General features: G+C 30.3%; 1 protein-coding gene, 1 long non-coding RNA gene and 1 pseudogene across 2 annotated transcripts; 1 reads left to right on the forward strand and 2 right to left on the reverse strand.

Annotated features, from left to right (window-relative positions):
- Positions 1 to 156: 156 nt before the first annotated feature.
- LOC112680575 (coiled-coil domain-containing protein 42 homolog) lies at positions 157 to 11,107 on the reverse strand. Its single transcript, XM_025550722.1, is given in 8 exon segments — positions 157 to 427; positions 483 to 503; positions 505 to 633; positions 6,177 to 6,344; positions 6,879 to 7,043; positions 9,098 to 9,199; positions 9,201 to 9,309; positions 10,931 to 11,107. Coding segments are annotated over 8 exon segments (996 nt in total). The 5' UTR covers positions 11,041 to 11,107; the 3' UTR covers positions 157 to 235.
- Positions 2,181 to 4,959, forward strand: LOC112680576. Its single transcript, XR_003148319.1, has 3 exons — positions 2,181 to 3,171; positions 3,472 to 3,550; positions 3,644 to 4,959. It is a non-coding gene; the product is annotated as an uncharacterized LOC112680576 (long non-coding RNA).
- A 3,547-nt stretch (positions 11,108 to 14,654) lies between the features above and the next one.
- On the reverse strand, positions 14,655 to 15,148 carry LOC112680504 (annotated as a pseudogene).
- Positions 15,149 to 16,217: the final 1,069 nt, after the last annotated feature.

A 16,217-nucleotide genomic window follows, 5' to 3' on the forward strand; every position in this document is an offset into this window, starting at 1 on the left:
TACCTTGACCCCCCCCCCAAAAAAAAAAAAAATTCTGTGTGTGCCACTGATCATAGTTAAAAAATGTAATATCGTCATGTCACTTAAATAATATACGGAGTTTTAATAGAATATACCTATTTTATTTTATTTTTTAATACACTATAGACAATGATAATTAGTATTAGTAATTACTAATTACTAATTAGTAATACATGGATTTATATTATTAATAAAATATACTTTAACACTATTTTCAGTTTCTCAAAAACACCTTTTTTTTAGTTTTCTCTTTAATTTTTTCCGCCATGTTTAATACTTTGGTTAACTGTTGGTACTCCTCAGCAATAAAATCTAACTGAGTTTTAATATCTGGTCTTTTATTTGGCACCAATTTCTTCACGCGTTTACACATCTGTTTGTATATATTCCACACTGAAGCAGCTACCTATAATATATATTTGATAAACAATTCAATTGTTACTCTTATAAATTCAAGTTACCACATCAGCTTCGATTTTTTTTTTCTTTGGCTACGTTTTCAATTTTCCGATATGCCATATCGATTTTTATCATCTCATCCTTCAATTTTCCCAACGATTCAATAATTTCTGCCATTTCCACGGAAATATGCTCGGCCTCTTCGCTCGTTTCCTACACGAGAAATAATCATGAATACTATCAGAGGTGGATCCAGAATCGGGGAACTGTGGATCAAACCATTTCAAGAGGCCATTTATTAGGGATGAAACTGAATTAAAAATGAATAACTTGTAAAAAAAAAACAATATGCTCATAAAAGTGTATAAGTATATTTTTATTACATTTTAGAATTAGTGATACCACCGATAATGACTTATTTACGATTAATAAATATAATCTAATTTTATCAGCGCAACAAACGTACGGAATAAAATATGATTTACTTAACTTTTTACTAAAACGATATAATTTAAAATATAAATTATGAATTGAAAAATTTTAAATTTTGAATAAACAAAGTATTCATTTTTTCTAGTAACTCCGATGGGCCAACTGTCCAAGAGTTCAAATTAAGGTCTAAAAAGAGAAAACAATTTCCAAGAAACCGATTTTGTCAACAAATATTAACTGTGGGTCAGCTGACCCCTTGAACCCCCCCCTTATCGATTGCTTATGAATACTAATCAAACAATATAATATACTGTTATATTATATTATAAACCAAAATAGATTTTAACATCTAAAATAAATATGATAAAAACAAAAATAGCTAATTTATGAATGTAAATACACTACCTTTATTGGCGATATACAACTTATTAATGTTTTGGTCGGCGGAGGGTGGATGTGTAAAATCCGACTGGAAAAATAACATTATTATAATAAATAATTCATAACGTGCCCTTTACAGTTTACCACTTTCTATCGCCAATAGTTTAATTATTTCTAAATAATCACTATCAATTTTTATTTTTCAAAAATAAATTTTGAAGAATTGTACAAATATTTGGTTTTCAAACTATCGTGGCCAGTAAGTCTGGTTTGAAAAATATTTTCAAGTTCGATTTTCGAATAATAATAGATGCTTGATAGTTCGGTTCAATTTTTTTTTATGCCGAGTTGGAATTTCGAACATCAAGGGTTCGGTTCGGTTCGAGATTCGAACAGTTCGACCCATCACTATTGAAAATATATCTACACAAATAAGCAATTTGTTTGTCATGGATTCTACAAAATTTGAATCTGCAATTCTAAAAATTAAATAAAACATATTCTTCAAAGCTCGAGGTTTTGAATACATTTTTGGAATTTACTAAGTGAAGAAAAATATCCGTGTTTAAGGAATTTAGTTTTACAGTTACATCTTATTTCGATCTACATATTTGTGTGAAACAGCATTTTCTTACATGGAAATGATAAAAACAGAATATCGAACTACACTCTCTGATGACTATTTGGAGCTATCTTCTATTAGTAATCAGCAACTATTTGCCAGATTATGAGCAATTGGTCAACGAAATGCAATGTCACACTTCAACAATTCTCAGATCATCAGATCAACAAAGTAGTATGTTAATTAGACTTAATTAATTCGATTTTAGAAATTATTATTTATTATTATATTATTTTTAGTAATTAGTAATTAGTTTATAATACTTTTTATATATATACATATATATACGGTTTTTTGAAGATATGGGCTTTCGATCACACACATGACTGTCGAATAAACGACCGGCACCCATAACAAGGACACACAACTCTCTCCCAGCGCTCTTGTTCATAAGCCAACAGCGAGTGTGTAAGAGTCTCTTGATCTTAGGTCGCCAGTATGTGCGAACCGACCGTTAGATTAATAAATTAATTTTTTGTGACGAGTGATTATCACGTGTGACTATATCGTTTTTAAATTCATTTTTCCATTTAACTTCTCTGTGCAAGTGTTGAGAAGAGTCCAGTTTCGGTACATCAAATCCTGTGTCTATTTCACTTAATTTCAAACTCATTATACTCGCGTCCAATGTTCGATCGATTTATGTGTTTTTCAATTCCGATCACTGTAGCGCTCCTACCGTACGCGACCACTACGCGTGATTGCTTTCTGCTTCCTCTGCGGGTGGCCCCGAATCCTGGTCTAGATGACTGAAAGACCAAGGTGTGTTCGGTTGAAGTTCTATTTGCGCTGCAACAACGTTCGATCTCCGATCGGGTTATCTTCACGTGTCTTGCTCATACTTTTCCCGCTTTAACTCTTCGAGGTTTCACGTATCACGGTTGTTGCGCCGGCGCAACACCCGCATCTGAAGAACCGCGAGACGGCCCACTGGTCCGTGATGAACACGACGTCGGTAGTCGGACGGGTGGCCGTTACGGATTGCGGCTCTCAAACGGACCCCATGTCTGTCACTGCCGTCGGCACTCGAGTGGCCAACCACGACGTCACGTGCGGCGATTCCGGCGTAACGTTTGCAGACGGGTGCACGACCTACCCGGTCGCCAGTGAAGTAACGTCCGACGTGACCAAAGCCAGCGGGAGGCGCTTTCCGGTCCAGATACGAACGCGGACATCACGGCTGTTGATGGAGGAGACTTTGCCGCCGCCTGTATGTTGCAGGGAGACCACATTGACGAGTGTCACCGTGGCCGTAGGACGAGACGACGAAATCGTTCCCTCCGTTTTACCGAAGATAGATTTTGAACTGAGCCAAAGTGAGTGCAAAACCACATTACCATTAATTATTTACGGTCGTGTTCAACGCGAACAGGTCCCCGCTTCCGGATTTTGCCGATTTTTCACGCGTTACAACTCGATTTACCATAATGCGCAGTGCGGTTGTAGAACATTAAGATTTACGCTTTTCGTTTGTCGGGACCAACATTTGTTTACTACAATTACACACATATATATTTGAATGCAAAGTTTACGATAATTAGGCGTTACTATAATCATCAGTCCATTATTCAATTCACACTTGCACGTTGATTTTGTATGTTGATAATGTGTTGTAGGCGAACATGAATAATTATAACAGAAACAACAGAAAAGTAGTAAACAGAATGGAGAAAAAAATGCTGTTATTTTCTGATGGTAAGTTTTAAAAAAGTGAACGATATAAATAGATAAAAAAAAATTTTTGGAAGATTTTGATACCAAAAATAACATTATTTTTAATTTCCATAGGAGTATTGTCCCGTGCATTGGATCAGAGAAAATAATCTTTTCACATACGACAATTACCTCAATAACATCCAAGAATTTTTGAAAAGCCACAATATCAACTGACGGATGGAACGGACGTAATTTTACTGTCCTCGTCTGTTTGTAAATTTGTACATAGATTTTAAGTTCAAAAGTATCTCCAGTAAAGGTAATTCGCCCAATCATGGAGTCCTCGTCCGACCTAGGAGTTGTGCTCTTTTATTATGTGTTTACTTATTTCCATACTGAGAAATCAATTGAAAAATTCAAAAGCAGGTGCTATGAAATACCTCTATTATCAACTGTGTATAATACATTTAAATGTTTATAAATGTAAACGATATCATATGAGATTTCGATGCTAATTAAAGCCTAAAAATGGGTTTATATAAAAATAAAATATATATACGTAGGCTGTTCAAAAAGTAATGGTAATAACGTTATCTAGAAAAAAATATTTATTTAATCATCCATTTTTACAAGCTCTTTTTCAAAGTAACCCCCTACGGTTATAATACACTTTTTCCATCGTTCTTGCCACTTTTTAAATAGGAGTACCAGACCATCTATCTTTCTCGAGCTCTTTGCACCGCGCCTCCACAGCTTTGATGACCTCTTGATTGCTGTTGAATTTCCAACCCCTGAGTGGATACTTGATTTCAGAGAACAGCCAGAAATCGCATGAGGCTAAATCTTGACTATTCGGAGGGTGGGGTACAGTTTTGATGCCACGAGCGTTTAAAAAATTTAATATAGTATGGGTGATGTGGGGCCGTGCATTATCATGATGCAGTAAAATTTTATTAATTTTCTTATGGGGTCGTTTTTTTTTTTTTTTTTGAAATGACGCAACATTTTGGTTAAAATTTATTTATAATATATAATAAATTATTATTATTTATAATAAAGTTAATGATTCATATGTATATTTTCGGTTCTTTCCAAGTTTCACTAATAATTTCACGTTACAACGTTGCTATAACTTATTACTCACAGTGGAAATGGTAGGCGAATATGTACATGCATTATATAAATTGACACTGACGCCCACTCACTGCACCGATCGACTTGTAACTCGACATTTAGATAGATAAGATAATGGACTATACGATAATATGCATTGTGAGCAGCTTTTACAACAAATTTTCCATCAGCATCATTATTATCATTAATTTTTGAACAGCCTACGTATTTGTTATCACTATTTACTCTCGACTTAAAATAAATATAGAATAGTATATCAGTGAAATAATAGTTGGAATAGAGTTAAGAAAATCTGAAATAATTAAAATAATAAAACCCAAGTATATAATATTATTATTTTAAATTTTTAGATACTATCTCTTTATCATTTGAAACGTTTAAAAATACCTCGGATTAATTATAATAATAATTAAGTACTTTGTTAAAGTGTTCTTAAGTATTGCTGGTTAAAAACCTGTTTGAATCATAAGCCAATTATTCATGAAAATGTTTATGAAATGGATAATGATTTACAAAAATTATTGTATTATATATAGAATAAAGAGTCGTTTTTATAACATGCAATATTCGTTTTCATTATTATTTTTATGCAAAACCATTTCTAATCTTAATGATTTAAGTTTTCTAAATTGTTTCACATTTCAGCAAAATTAAATTTTATATTCTGATATGCATAATATTAAATATAACTTTAATTACTAAAATGTCTACAATTTTTATAATAATTTTTTGTGAAATTTAATCCCAATTTAATCAGTAATCCAACCAAAAGTAAATATGCTTTTAATTTTATCGAACAAACAAAAACTACACTTATCTTTTTTGGTTCAAGTGCAGCTATATTTCTTTTAATCTTTTTTTTTTGCTTTTACTCAGAAAACATTTTGATTTTTTACCCTTACACTTATTCGTTTCATTAATTTAAAAAAAAAAAAAAACTGTAAAAAGGTAAAACAAAAGCCATAGTATTTAAAAAAAATGTGAACTGTAGAGGCAAAGACCGAAGTGGGTATTGCATGACTAGCCAAGATGGCGGACATATGATCAAGAAGTGTAAGAAAGCGGCCAACTGCATTTTATGCCAAGATGGGGGGGAGTAAATTTAACCACTATCCGGGAAGCGATCTTTGTGAAGTATATCGGTGGGTACAGATAAAGGCCAACAAAGAAAAAACTTAGTTAAGTTATAATCTGTGGACTGTAGGCCAAACTTGGGTTGTTAGAGGCCACCATATTTGTGATATTGTGTTTTTTTTTTGTTAATGTACTATTTATAACACAATAAACGATGGCGATGACCCCGAATTAATTGTAAAAAACAGTTCCTGGGTCAACGTCGATTCAAAAGCGAAAAAAAAAGGTCTACCCTGGTCTGCACTAACTTCCTTAACTTACCCGCAATATTTTTTTAGTTAAAAAACTGTTTTCTCATATGAGGTTATCCATCTGAACTAATTTATCGGTAGTGAAGAGAGAAGAAGTGAAATTCCCAATAATTAATATAAAATAATAAAATTTTGTGTATAGTTACTTTTGAACGTTTAAACACGTCGGTCGTCAACCGTTTCAAGTCCGCAGTTTTCTTTTCGTGTTTTTGTGCCAATTCCTTTCTGATGTTTGTCAAGTTTTCATATCTTTTTATCACGTCATCAATATTTTGAAATTCATTGGATTCCTCCACTACTTTTTCAAGATAATCCTTTAAATGATAAGTTAGAATTAAATATATTTATTCTAACAAAATACGTAATTAGGAACAGAGGCCTCAGCCACCCAAAATGTCAGAAAAAATTTTAAGTCTGTTTTTACCTTATAAAATTTAAATTGTAGCTAATATTATCATTGTTTTATGAATTATTAGATGCAAATTTTTATGTAGTGAACCAATTGAATATCTATTATTATGTATGTATTTTATTTTATTAATTTTGTTAAAAAGAGTTATGTTTGTACAATAAAAATTAAAATTGTTTACTATATATTTTTATTTTTATTGGTTAAATTTTGAAATTTTGTAAGAGGAAATTTCCCAGCCTCTCGGAGAAAATCTAAATAGGTATGTCCCTGATTTGGTATACATATATATTATGCATGTATTATTATGCATAATATACTTGACATGCGGCTACATGGATTTATTTACGTCAGATCACACATCGACATGAGTGACATAATATCATCGATGTACGAGCTCAATTTGCATAAATAATAAAATATCAATGGTAACATTTACCTCGAACGGTTTCAACTCGTCTACACTGTGTTGCATCTTATCTGAAGCCTCTTCCAGCTGCAATATAGACTGCTGTATCGGTTCACTTTGGACTTCGTAACGTCTTTTTTCTTCGGTGTCCTCATTCGTTTTTCTCGCGAGAATTTCGCATTTCATCTCTGTTTCCTACAAGCATAATCAATTTGTACCGAGCTATGTACATACATTTTATTACCCACGAATCTCTAAAAAATGCTATACTTTCCATGAATAACTCATGATTTACACACAAATTAACTGTTTTTATGAGCACGAGAATAAATGTGAATGATACAAAAACGCCGATAACAACGCTGAATATAATTTGAAAATAAATTGAAGGTACCTACCTAAGCAGTGATTGCAAATAAATCTAATCCAGCGTTTCTCAACCGGGGGTCCGTGAAAAAAAAGACGTAATGGCAAAAAAGTGAAATTTATTGTATTTGATATATTTGTTATTGTGATTTGTGAAATATTGTAAATCGGTTTTTCCTAATATATGATAAAAGTGTGTATAGGTATAATAAGAGTATAATATGAAATATATCATTATAAACGGCGGTATGTGTGCACTGGATTTTATCTAATTTTATGTACCTAACTGTGAACGGTTTAAATGTTAATGAAATCGATACTAATAACTAGTAACAACAAGTAACTAATAACATGAATGGCTTCAAAAACTAGTATACTTATCCGATATTTTTTTGAAATTAAACAATCTAAATTTTACTCTTCTAAACAGTGGAGTGACTATATTCCAAGTTACTGACAAAATAGAATTTTTTATTAAAAAGTTAAAATTTTGAAAGTCATGTATTGAGAATAATCAATCAGAAGTTTTTGAAACACTACATGATTTTCTCTGTGAAACTGATATGAACTTATCACAAGATATCAAAGACCAAATTTAAATGGGCTCAAGGCAGCATTTGAAAAGTACTTCCCTAAATGTGGAATAGAAGACCACTGAATTGCATTCCCTTTCAGTGAAAACTATTTCAAATCTGCAGTTTTATTAGTTCAAGAAAAAGAAAAACTAATTGAACTGAAAACAAATTCTTCACTTCTAGCAGCATTTCTTAAAAAAAAATCTCTCATCGCCTTTTAGACTGTCGTTAATGACGAATATCCTGAGCTTTTCTGTAAAGCATTTAATATTTTACTACCGTTCACGAGCACTGTATTGGTGGAGAGGTCCTTTTCGTCATATACATTCATTAAAATTAAGTACCGTAATAGACTATCTGTGAGTTCAGACTTATGGGTTTACCTATCAACTGTCGAGCCAGATTTCAAAAAATGAAGTGCTAGCAAACAAGCCCAAGGATCGCATTAAAACTAAATTTTTAACTTAATATATTTTTATATATGTATATACATAGGTGAAACTACGGGTCAGGCTAGTCAGGCCATGGCCTGACCTAATACTAACGAAAAATATATATACATATATTATATATTTTAATAATTATTTAGGCATTATAAATAATTTATTTATAAATATAAACGTATACATTTGTACGTTTCATATAATACTATAATATAATATAATATATAGGTACGATTGGTACAAATAAGGATTATAATAGAACATAATAAGTCTATTCTATGTATTCAAATAATCGCTTTAATAGTTATTGTTTAATTGAGACATTTGACGTTTATTTTTATAATTATATTACAGGAAAAATAGTTAATTTTACGTAATAATACATTTTATATTTTTAATTTGGCCTGACCTAATACAAGTGTCTAGTTTCGCCTATGTACTCGTATATATAGATACATTGTATGGCATATGCCGATTAAAATAAATAGACATTTCCAAATTTTTCGTTTTACTTATTTCGTTAATTCTTATTTATCTCATGTGAGAATATATGACTAAGTTGACATTTGGGGGTCCGTAAAATAGTGGTGATAGGTCAAGGGGTACGCGAATAAAAGAAGGTTGAGAAACGCTGATCTAATTTAAGACTGAATACATCGTTTACGTAATAAAAATTCTTTAAGTCTAGTGAATATCAAGTATGTAGGGCAATTTATTGCAAGGTTAGTCTAATATGGTAGGTGGGTAGGTCGTGATAATATAGATCAAAATACATGATTATAGAGGAGGGGGATTACTATCGTTATAGCTACACGGGTTTATGTAAAACCTGATTGTACCATAATACCTATGTATAATTAATTACTAAATAAAACTGTTCATGTTTCAGTTCGTCTTCTTGCAATGTTTTCATCTTCTGATTGAGATCACTCCATTTAATACTCATCTCTTTGTCAAAGGTTTTTTTTTTCTTTACGTGTGATTTCCAATCGAGTTTTGGCGGCATCTCGTTCACGAACGGCCAATATCAATTGATTATCCAACGACTGTGGCAATGCATTCCAATCTGGAAACTTCCTAAAAAAATTTTCGGATTCAGTGGCGTATCCAAAGCCCACGGACAGATATGTTTTCATCAAAACAACTCCTTCTTATCTATAGGCAGTATTTATGCAAAAATATACATAGTATACGAATATAGTATGTGCCAGGGTATATTGTAAAGCGCTGTTGAGCATTGATTGCGATATCGAGAACATTTTTTGTGATTTTGGAAGTACATTTTTATGTTGTTGATAATGTTATAATGATAATATTACGGGTGAGAAGGTTGGTGAACTCAGTCGTGTAGCTATTTCAAAAGGGAAGTGTTATTCAAAATTATACACAACAAAATAAATACTTTACTTATACTTTATTGTACAAGAATACAAACACATTAGTACATTATACATGAATATCTATTCATGTGTAATGTACTATAGTATGAGAAAATATTTAAATATTTTATCATATTAAAATTTCAAATGTACATTTTTGTCATATGTATCTATTTTAAATCGCGCATGATACGACATAAAACCACGGTTTTGGTATATTAGACAAAACGATGTAATGAGAAGCTGGATCCCGGCTTTACATTATTGTTATGTACATATATATTTCGTTATGATAAATATGTTTTCATCATGGTTTATGATCAATTTTTACCTTTATTAGACTTCAGTATAATGTTAACATGGTTAAGGGTGGAGTGAGGGTGTTACTACACCTGTAACCCATGGCTACGGGCCTTGGTAAAATGGTTTGAAAATTATATTTTTGAAAAATCACCGATATCATAATTTTGTGGGATTTACACGTATTTTAGTGAAGCGATTTTCAAATTTTTAATATTACTTGTTAAATTATTTTACCAGTTATATGTATTATTTTAAAGATTATTTTTCGGAAGTCGATTACCTTATAACTACTTGCCTACGTCGAACATAGACGTAGTCTCTTAATTGTTTCCTTAATTGTACTTGTTTGATTTAGTATTATATATATTGAATATAATACACTATTTATATGCGTTATGAATATAACATTATATTAGCTATGCGAGCCTTGTTTGTTTCGATTCAGTTCCAGTAATTCCACCAATAATTATTTTACAAATCATCGGCTTTCTATTTATTGTACTGGTATAATGTATTCATATTTGAAGTACAGTATTAGTTTGAGAGTGCACCTAATATCTAGCATAGTGTTTATTCATATAAATAATTATATTTAGTGTACTTAATTAAGAGTAGAGTTATAAATGTGACTTTTAATATAGGGGTAGAGGGAATTTAATGCGTCATTGACAAAAATTCTTAGAATAGACCCTGATATATGCTTCAAATTTCTACAAAATGTATGATCTTAATTATACATGAATAGGATTCATACTGCGTATTATACGATTATTAATATTTTATAACTAATAACAGAACAATGCATGACACCGTTACTATTGAGATCGTGAAAACTCCTAAAAGTTATAAATAAATATACAATTAAAATAACCGCCCTAAAAGAACTCGTCTAGTTGTGGCAGCCTAGACACAATCTGAAGACGATCTTCAAAGATTTCAACTATGAACATACGATAGCTACTATTACTTTTACTCTGCTTATAATATTATATTTAATTTTTTATCTGTGTACGAACTTGATAAAATCATTCGACTCTGCTTTGACTTGCATATATGTAGCGACAGCTTTTACGCAATTCGCTTCGATGTCTATCATTCTTCTTGGCCTGATCGTAGGATCTTGCATTTTAAATTGTATTCTTTATGTACTCCAAGTAATTAACAAATATATATTTAACTGGAATTCAATATAATAATTTTTTAGCTGATCATATCATTGATACACAATAGTACGCTCTCATATGCTACTTAAAAAGAATGAGACCAGATGGTAATTTTTACCCTAGAAACAGTATCCTAGCAACTACTTGTTTAATTGAATATGCTATTCTATTAAAATGTATAGGTAAACATCAAAACAGGACTAACTACTCAAAAGTGTACCCAGAAATCGACAATATGGGCGCATATACAAGCGAGTGCGTGATCGTGTCCGTAGATCTATAAATAAAATAATATTTTTTTTACGATATTAATCAGAAAAACTGTAATGCATGGGACAAAACCATTTATTATATATTCACCGGGACCTGGTTAAACACCAGAGTCTAAGAACCTGGACTCCAAGTCCTGATTTGTTGAAGCCCAGAAGGGGCTTATTTTCTCAGAACAAATTCATTATATATTTTTTGTTTAAATTTTATTCCGACAACAGTGACATAGCAAGGGTATGGTGAACTGTGGCTACACCAGGGGCCCAAATTTGTGCTTTAAAATTGGTACTTATTTTTATATTTTTATAATTACTTTAAAACTTTAAACTTTAAAATGACATTTCTTTATTATACATTTTGAAATGTGTATGATTTTGTTTATCTTGTTTATCGTTATATTAATTTTTAACCAAGGGCGTATTTGAGAGGAGTTGAAGGGGGCATCCGTCCCTCAATGGCTCATATTTTTTTTGAATATAATACATTGATTTATTTAAAAAATGTAATGTATAAATAATTAAGAATATAAATTACTAGTCTATCATCATAATATGATAATAAATTCAATAATATGTCAATTTGATCACGGATATCAATTTTTGTTTATCTTCATATATCATAACATTTTTGGTTGTTTAACGAATAGTGGTATTATCTTCTACAGATATTGCTACGGTTATAGACATTTACAACCATAACTAAGGTATTTATCAGATAATATAAAGTAATTTAAAGTAACACTTTTTTACCACATATTTACTAGTTGGTCATTTTTGGTGCATTAATGCATATTGTATATTTTGTATTTATTAGAGGTATATAAGTCCTTAATAATTTTAATCGCCTATTTTTTTTTTTTTTACAACATAATATTTGGTACTTTTGATGAGAATAAGTATTTATTTATTTTTTTGTGCACAAATGCATGCATATTTGTGTATTTTATAGAGCTAGAAGCCCCTAACCCAAATAATAATCATAATAACTGACAATATTTGTTTCCATATTCTTATAGGCGTATTTAAGGCTATGGCCACTCTGGTAACGGCCAGACCTGCAAAATCCAGCTTCGTTTTAAATTTATGCTTAAATCATTAAAAATAAAAAGTAAAAAGAATGATTAAATAAAACAGAACTAAATCATAAATATTTTCACATAAAATATTATATATGTATAATATGTCTGTGACAAAAACTAACCAATATTTATTATTTAATATCCATAGCTATAAGTACCCGTATAGTTTTAGTTGTAATTTATGTTATATACCTTTTATTTTTTTAAGAGAGTAAGTATATTATATACTAGCTAGGTATAGTTACTGTAGTAGCTACAATTACTATGTACGTTCTCGAGGTAGTGTACTATGTACAAGTCACTTTTTGTCTTTGTATCCTAAATGAAAATTTAAATTTTCCAAATGAAAAATTTTGTTGGCCATACATGCACGAAATTTTCAGAAATGCCTATGCATATTCTTTAACTTGCAAATATTGGCCAAAAATATATTTTTATAAATTGAAAACATGGTTAAAATCAAGAATAGGCCAGCATTGACTAACAGGTTTGGATTAGCTGCATGTGCATAAAACTTTTATTGTACCCATTGATGAAACAATCAACAAATTTGCCAAAATGAAAAAAAAGAAATTTGGGATTTGTTATTTGACTACTTACCAACCTTAAGTTTTCTACTTAGATATTTATTAAATTAAGTTACCTATCTTAATTATTTTTAAATTTTTTAAAAAATAAATAATGGGTACTATTACTGCTATGATTATTTGTTGTTTTTTTTACACAGGATTCAGACTGAAGGTACAATTTTAATATAAAAATTTGTGTTGTTATTATTAATATTTATTTTATATGCAGTAGGTTTTAAATATATTTATTAACCAATTATTTAATTCAATTTGGTAATTGTATTTTTGTTTATTCACTCTAATAAGCAACAGGAACATGAGCTGTAGGTAATGAACCAGTGGTGTACCTAGGAATTTTTTAAAAGGGGTGGTCCAACTTTTTATTTTATCAGTTTTCTGATTAGAATTATAGTTTAATTCAATGCAACAAATTATTATTAATAACTATAGTAATAGTCACAATAGTTACACACACATCACACATATTCTGCATAAAGGTTTACTATAATAGATAGGTACTATAATTTGAAATCAATTTTTATTTGGTAGTAAAATATTATAAAAAAAATAGGTCCATTTTCCCAGCATCCCCGCTTTCAAATTTCGGGTGCAATCCGGTCCCTATCGTTTGTACCTGATTGTAAATCTAGTCCCTTCATTTGTACCTCAACAGTTTTTTAAGTTATCCCTGTTTTACTTGGGAGGTTACACGTAAATTTGCATTGGAATTTTGCATTTTCCGCATCAAATGTATTTCCATGACTAATGTAAGCTTAGGTATACATCATATTCCATTTTACAATATATTTTTAATAAAAATTGAATTAACAAAAACGGTTGAATATAGTAATTTCTATATGTAATAGTTATATACGTATTTATCGAATTTAATTTAATTCTTTTTTAATAAACTATATACACAATTATTTTTAATTCATTATTTAAAGGTATATTTTTTCTTTATAAAAACTAAAAAAATAAATCGGTCATATTTAAACTGATCTAATGGTATTTTATTTTGGTTATTAGGACTCTATAATTAAAATATTTTATTTTACATTTTCTATAATAAACAGTTTTGCCTAATTTTTTTTATTATTATTTATACTATTTATTATAAATTTATGTTTACGTGAATATATGAAGTAAATTTTACTCCTAATTTCATAAGATGTCGACTCAAACTTACCAAAATATTTGAGTTACTCCTAATTTCAAGCTAGATTTCACTGGTATATTTTTCGGAGTGTTTTAATATTTTTCTTTACCTTTAGAGAATAATAATTAAAAAATGTCTCCAATTAATTCTTTGTTTGATTATATTATGTATCTAATACAATTAGTAATGTATGTATATATGTCCCCCATGGCATCAACTCAAATACACCCTTGTGTTTCACTACTTCAGTGGACACTTAGATGATAGTGATCAACATTATTCTGATCAACTTGATCGGTATGAATTTGTTATGTATTTAACGAGTACACTACGGTGCACCATAGTTCAAATTCATGAACACTTTAAAAATGAAAAAAAGTTAAAATACAAAATTATTTAAAAACGAAAATAAATGTACGATATTAGATCTTACCAAATATCCGAACCTTGTACCAACTGTGATAAAACTATTAACAATCAACAATTTTTTTTTTTTTTGCTTCACGCGCCATTTAGGCGCTTCGCAGCTTCTACCAAAGCTCTCTAACCTTCCTGATCCTCTGCATCCTCAATACTTGCTCCATTGCGTAATGTCTTCAAGTCGTCCATTACTCGGTCCAACCACCGTTGTCTTGGTCTTCTCACAGGACGTTTCTTATTTGGTTTGTTAACTAGTAACTGTCTTATCAGTCTACCCTCTGCACGCCATACATGACCAGTCTACTCTAATCTTTTCGACTTCAGGAAATCTTTTAAATTGGTTGTATTAACCCGACTGTATAAGTCAGTGTTTTTTCTTCACTCGTATTCACCAGTATTGGGGTTTAATATAGGCCCATATATTTTCTAAGTATTTTTCTTTCAAAAGTCAATAGTTTATTCTCGTCGCCCTGCGTCGTGGACCATGTCTCACAACCGTACATAACAATGGGGCGTAAGTAGGCTATATATAGTTTTTTCTTTGTGTCTCTTGACAGTAGTTTTGATGTAAACATTTTTTCTCACCGTCTAGTATCCTCGGTTTACTGCACTTATTCTGGACTTTAAACTCGTTATACATATTATTTTTATGATTTATATTAGCACCCAAGTACTTAAAATTCTCAACTTGTTCAAAAGAGAAATCAACAATCAAAAATTATTTGAAATATTTTTAGAAATTCTCAAAAATCTTAATATTTGTACATTCTGTTCTTCCTAGGTACATAAAATAATAAAAAAAAATTCTAAAACACAGTTCTTGGTATGCAGCTGCCTATGTTACGAAATGGATAGTCGTAAGATTGAGCGCCTCAAAATATTTTTCCATAGCCGCCGAAAAACATATCTCAATTGCGCATTCGAGTGCGCTACCCCTGATTTAGAGTATAATGCATTTATAAAAGATCACTTAAATAAAAATAATTATTTTAATATTGTTGTGCATTTATTTATTTTTATAGATCTTTTATCAAAATATAGATTTGATTTATTATATAGGTTTATAGTTATTTTATAATTTTGTCTCGGTGTAAGAAATGGATAAACCTGGCTATCGTTATAGATAGATATACATAAGACCCATTTTTTTTTAAGTAGGTATAGTAAATGGGCCCTAATCATATCCAGTTTCTTGATGGAGAAAATGGACCATTACGTGCCTGACAATGTTAAACTTATTTTAATTATTATATACAAACGCTCAAATTCTGATTTAATATTCGTAGTATTAAGTATTCTAAAAATATATCTTAAGCTTCCAAAATTATTTAAATCTTGCCATTTTTCTTCATTTTCTGTATCACTTTCATTTGAACCGCTTTTATATACTTCATATATATCTATTGTGTTTTCCCTATTTACATTAGTTTAAATTAATAAACATTAATTTAAAACTAGAGAAATGAGCAGTAGTGTTCAAGAAGGAGACAATCCCTGATTAAGAAGGATCAGAGGCCACATCCTATACACGGGGAACGTGTATAAAAAGCCCCTCGACTAAAAATTACATTGAGTGGTAATTTGTACTTTTTATAGTATCTAAAAAAAATATTTTTATTTTTTTCTTATTTGAAATAATGGGTG

Source organism: Sipha flava, unplaced genomic scaffold (assembly GCF_003268045.1).
Source record: "Sipha flava isolate LNK unplaced genomic scaffold, YSA_version1 177_pilon_pilon, whole genome shotgun sequence".
Classification (NCBI taxonomy): domain Eukaryota; kingdom Metazoa; phylum Arthropoda; class Insecta; order Hemiptera; family Aphididae; genus Sipha; species Sipha flava.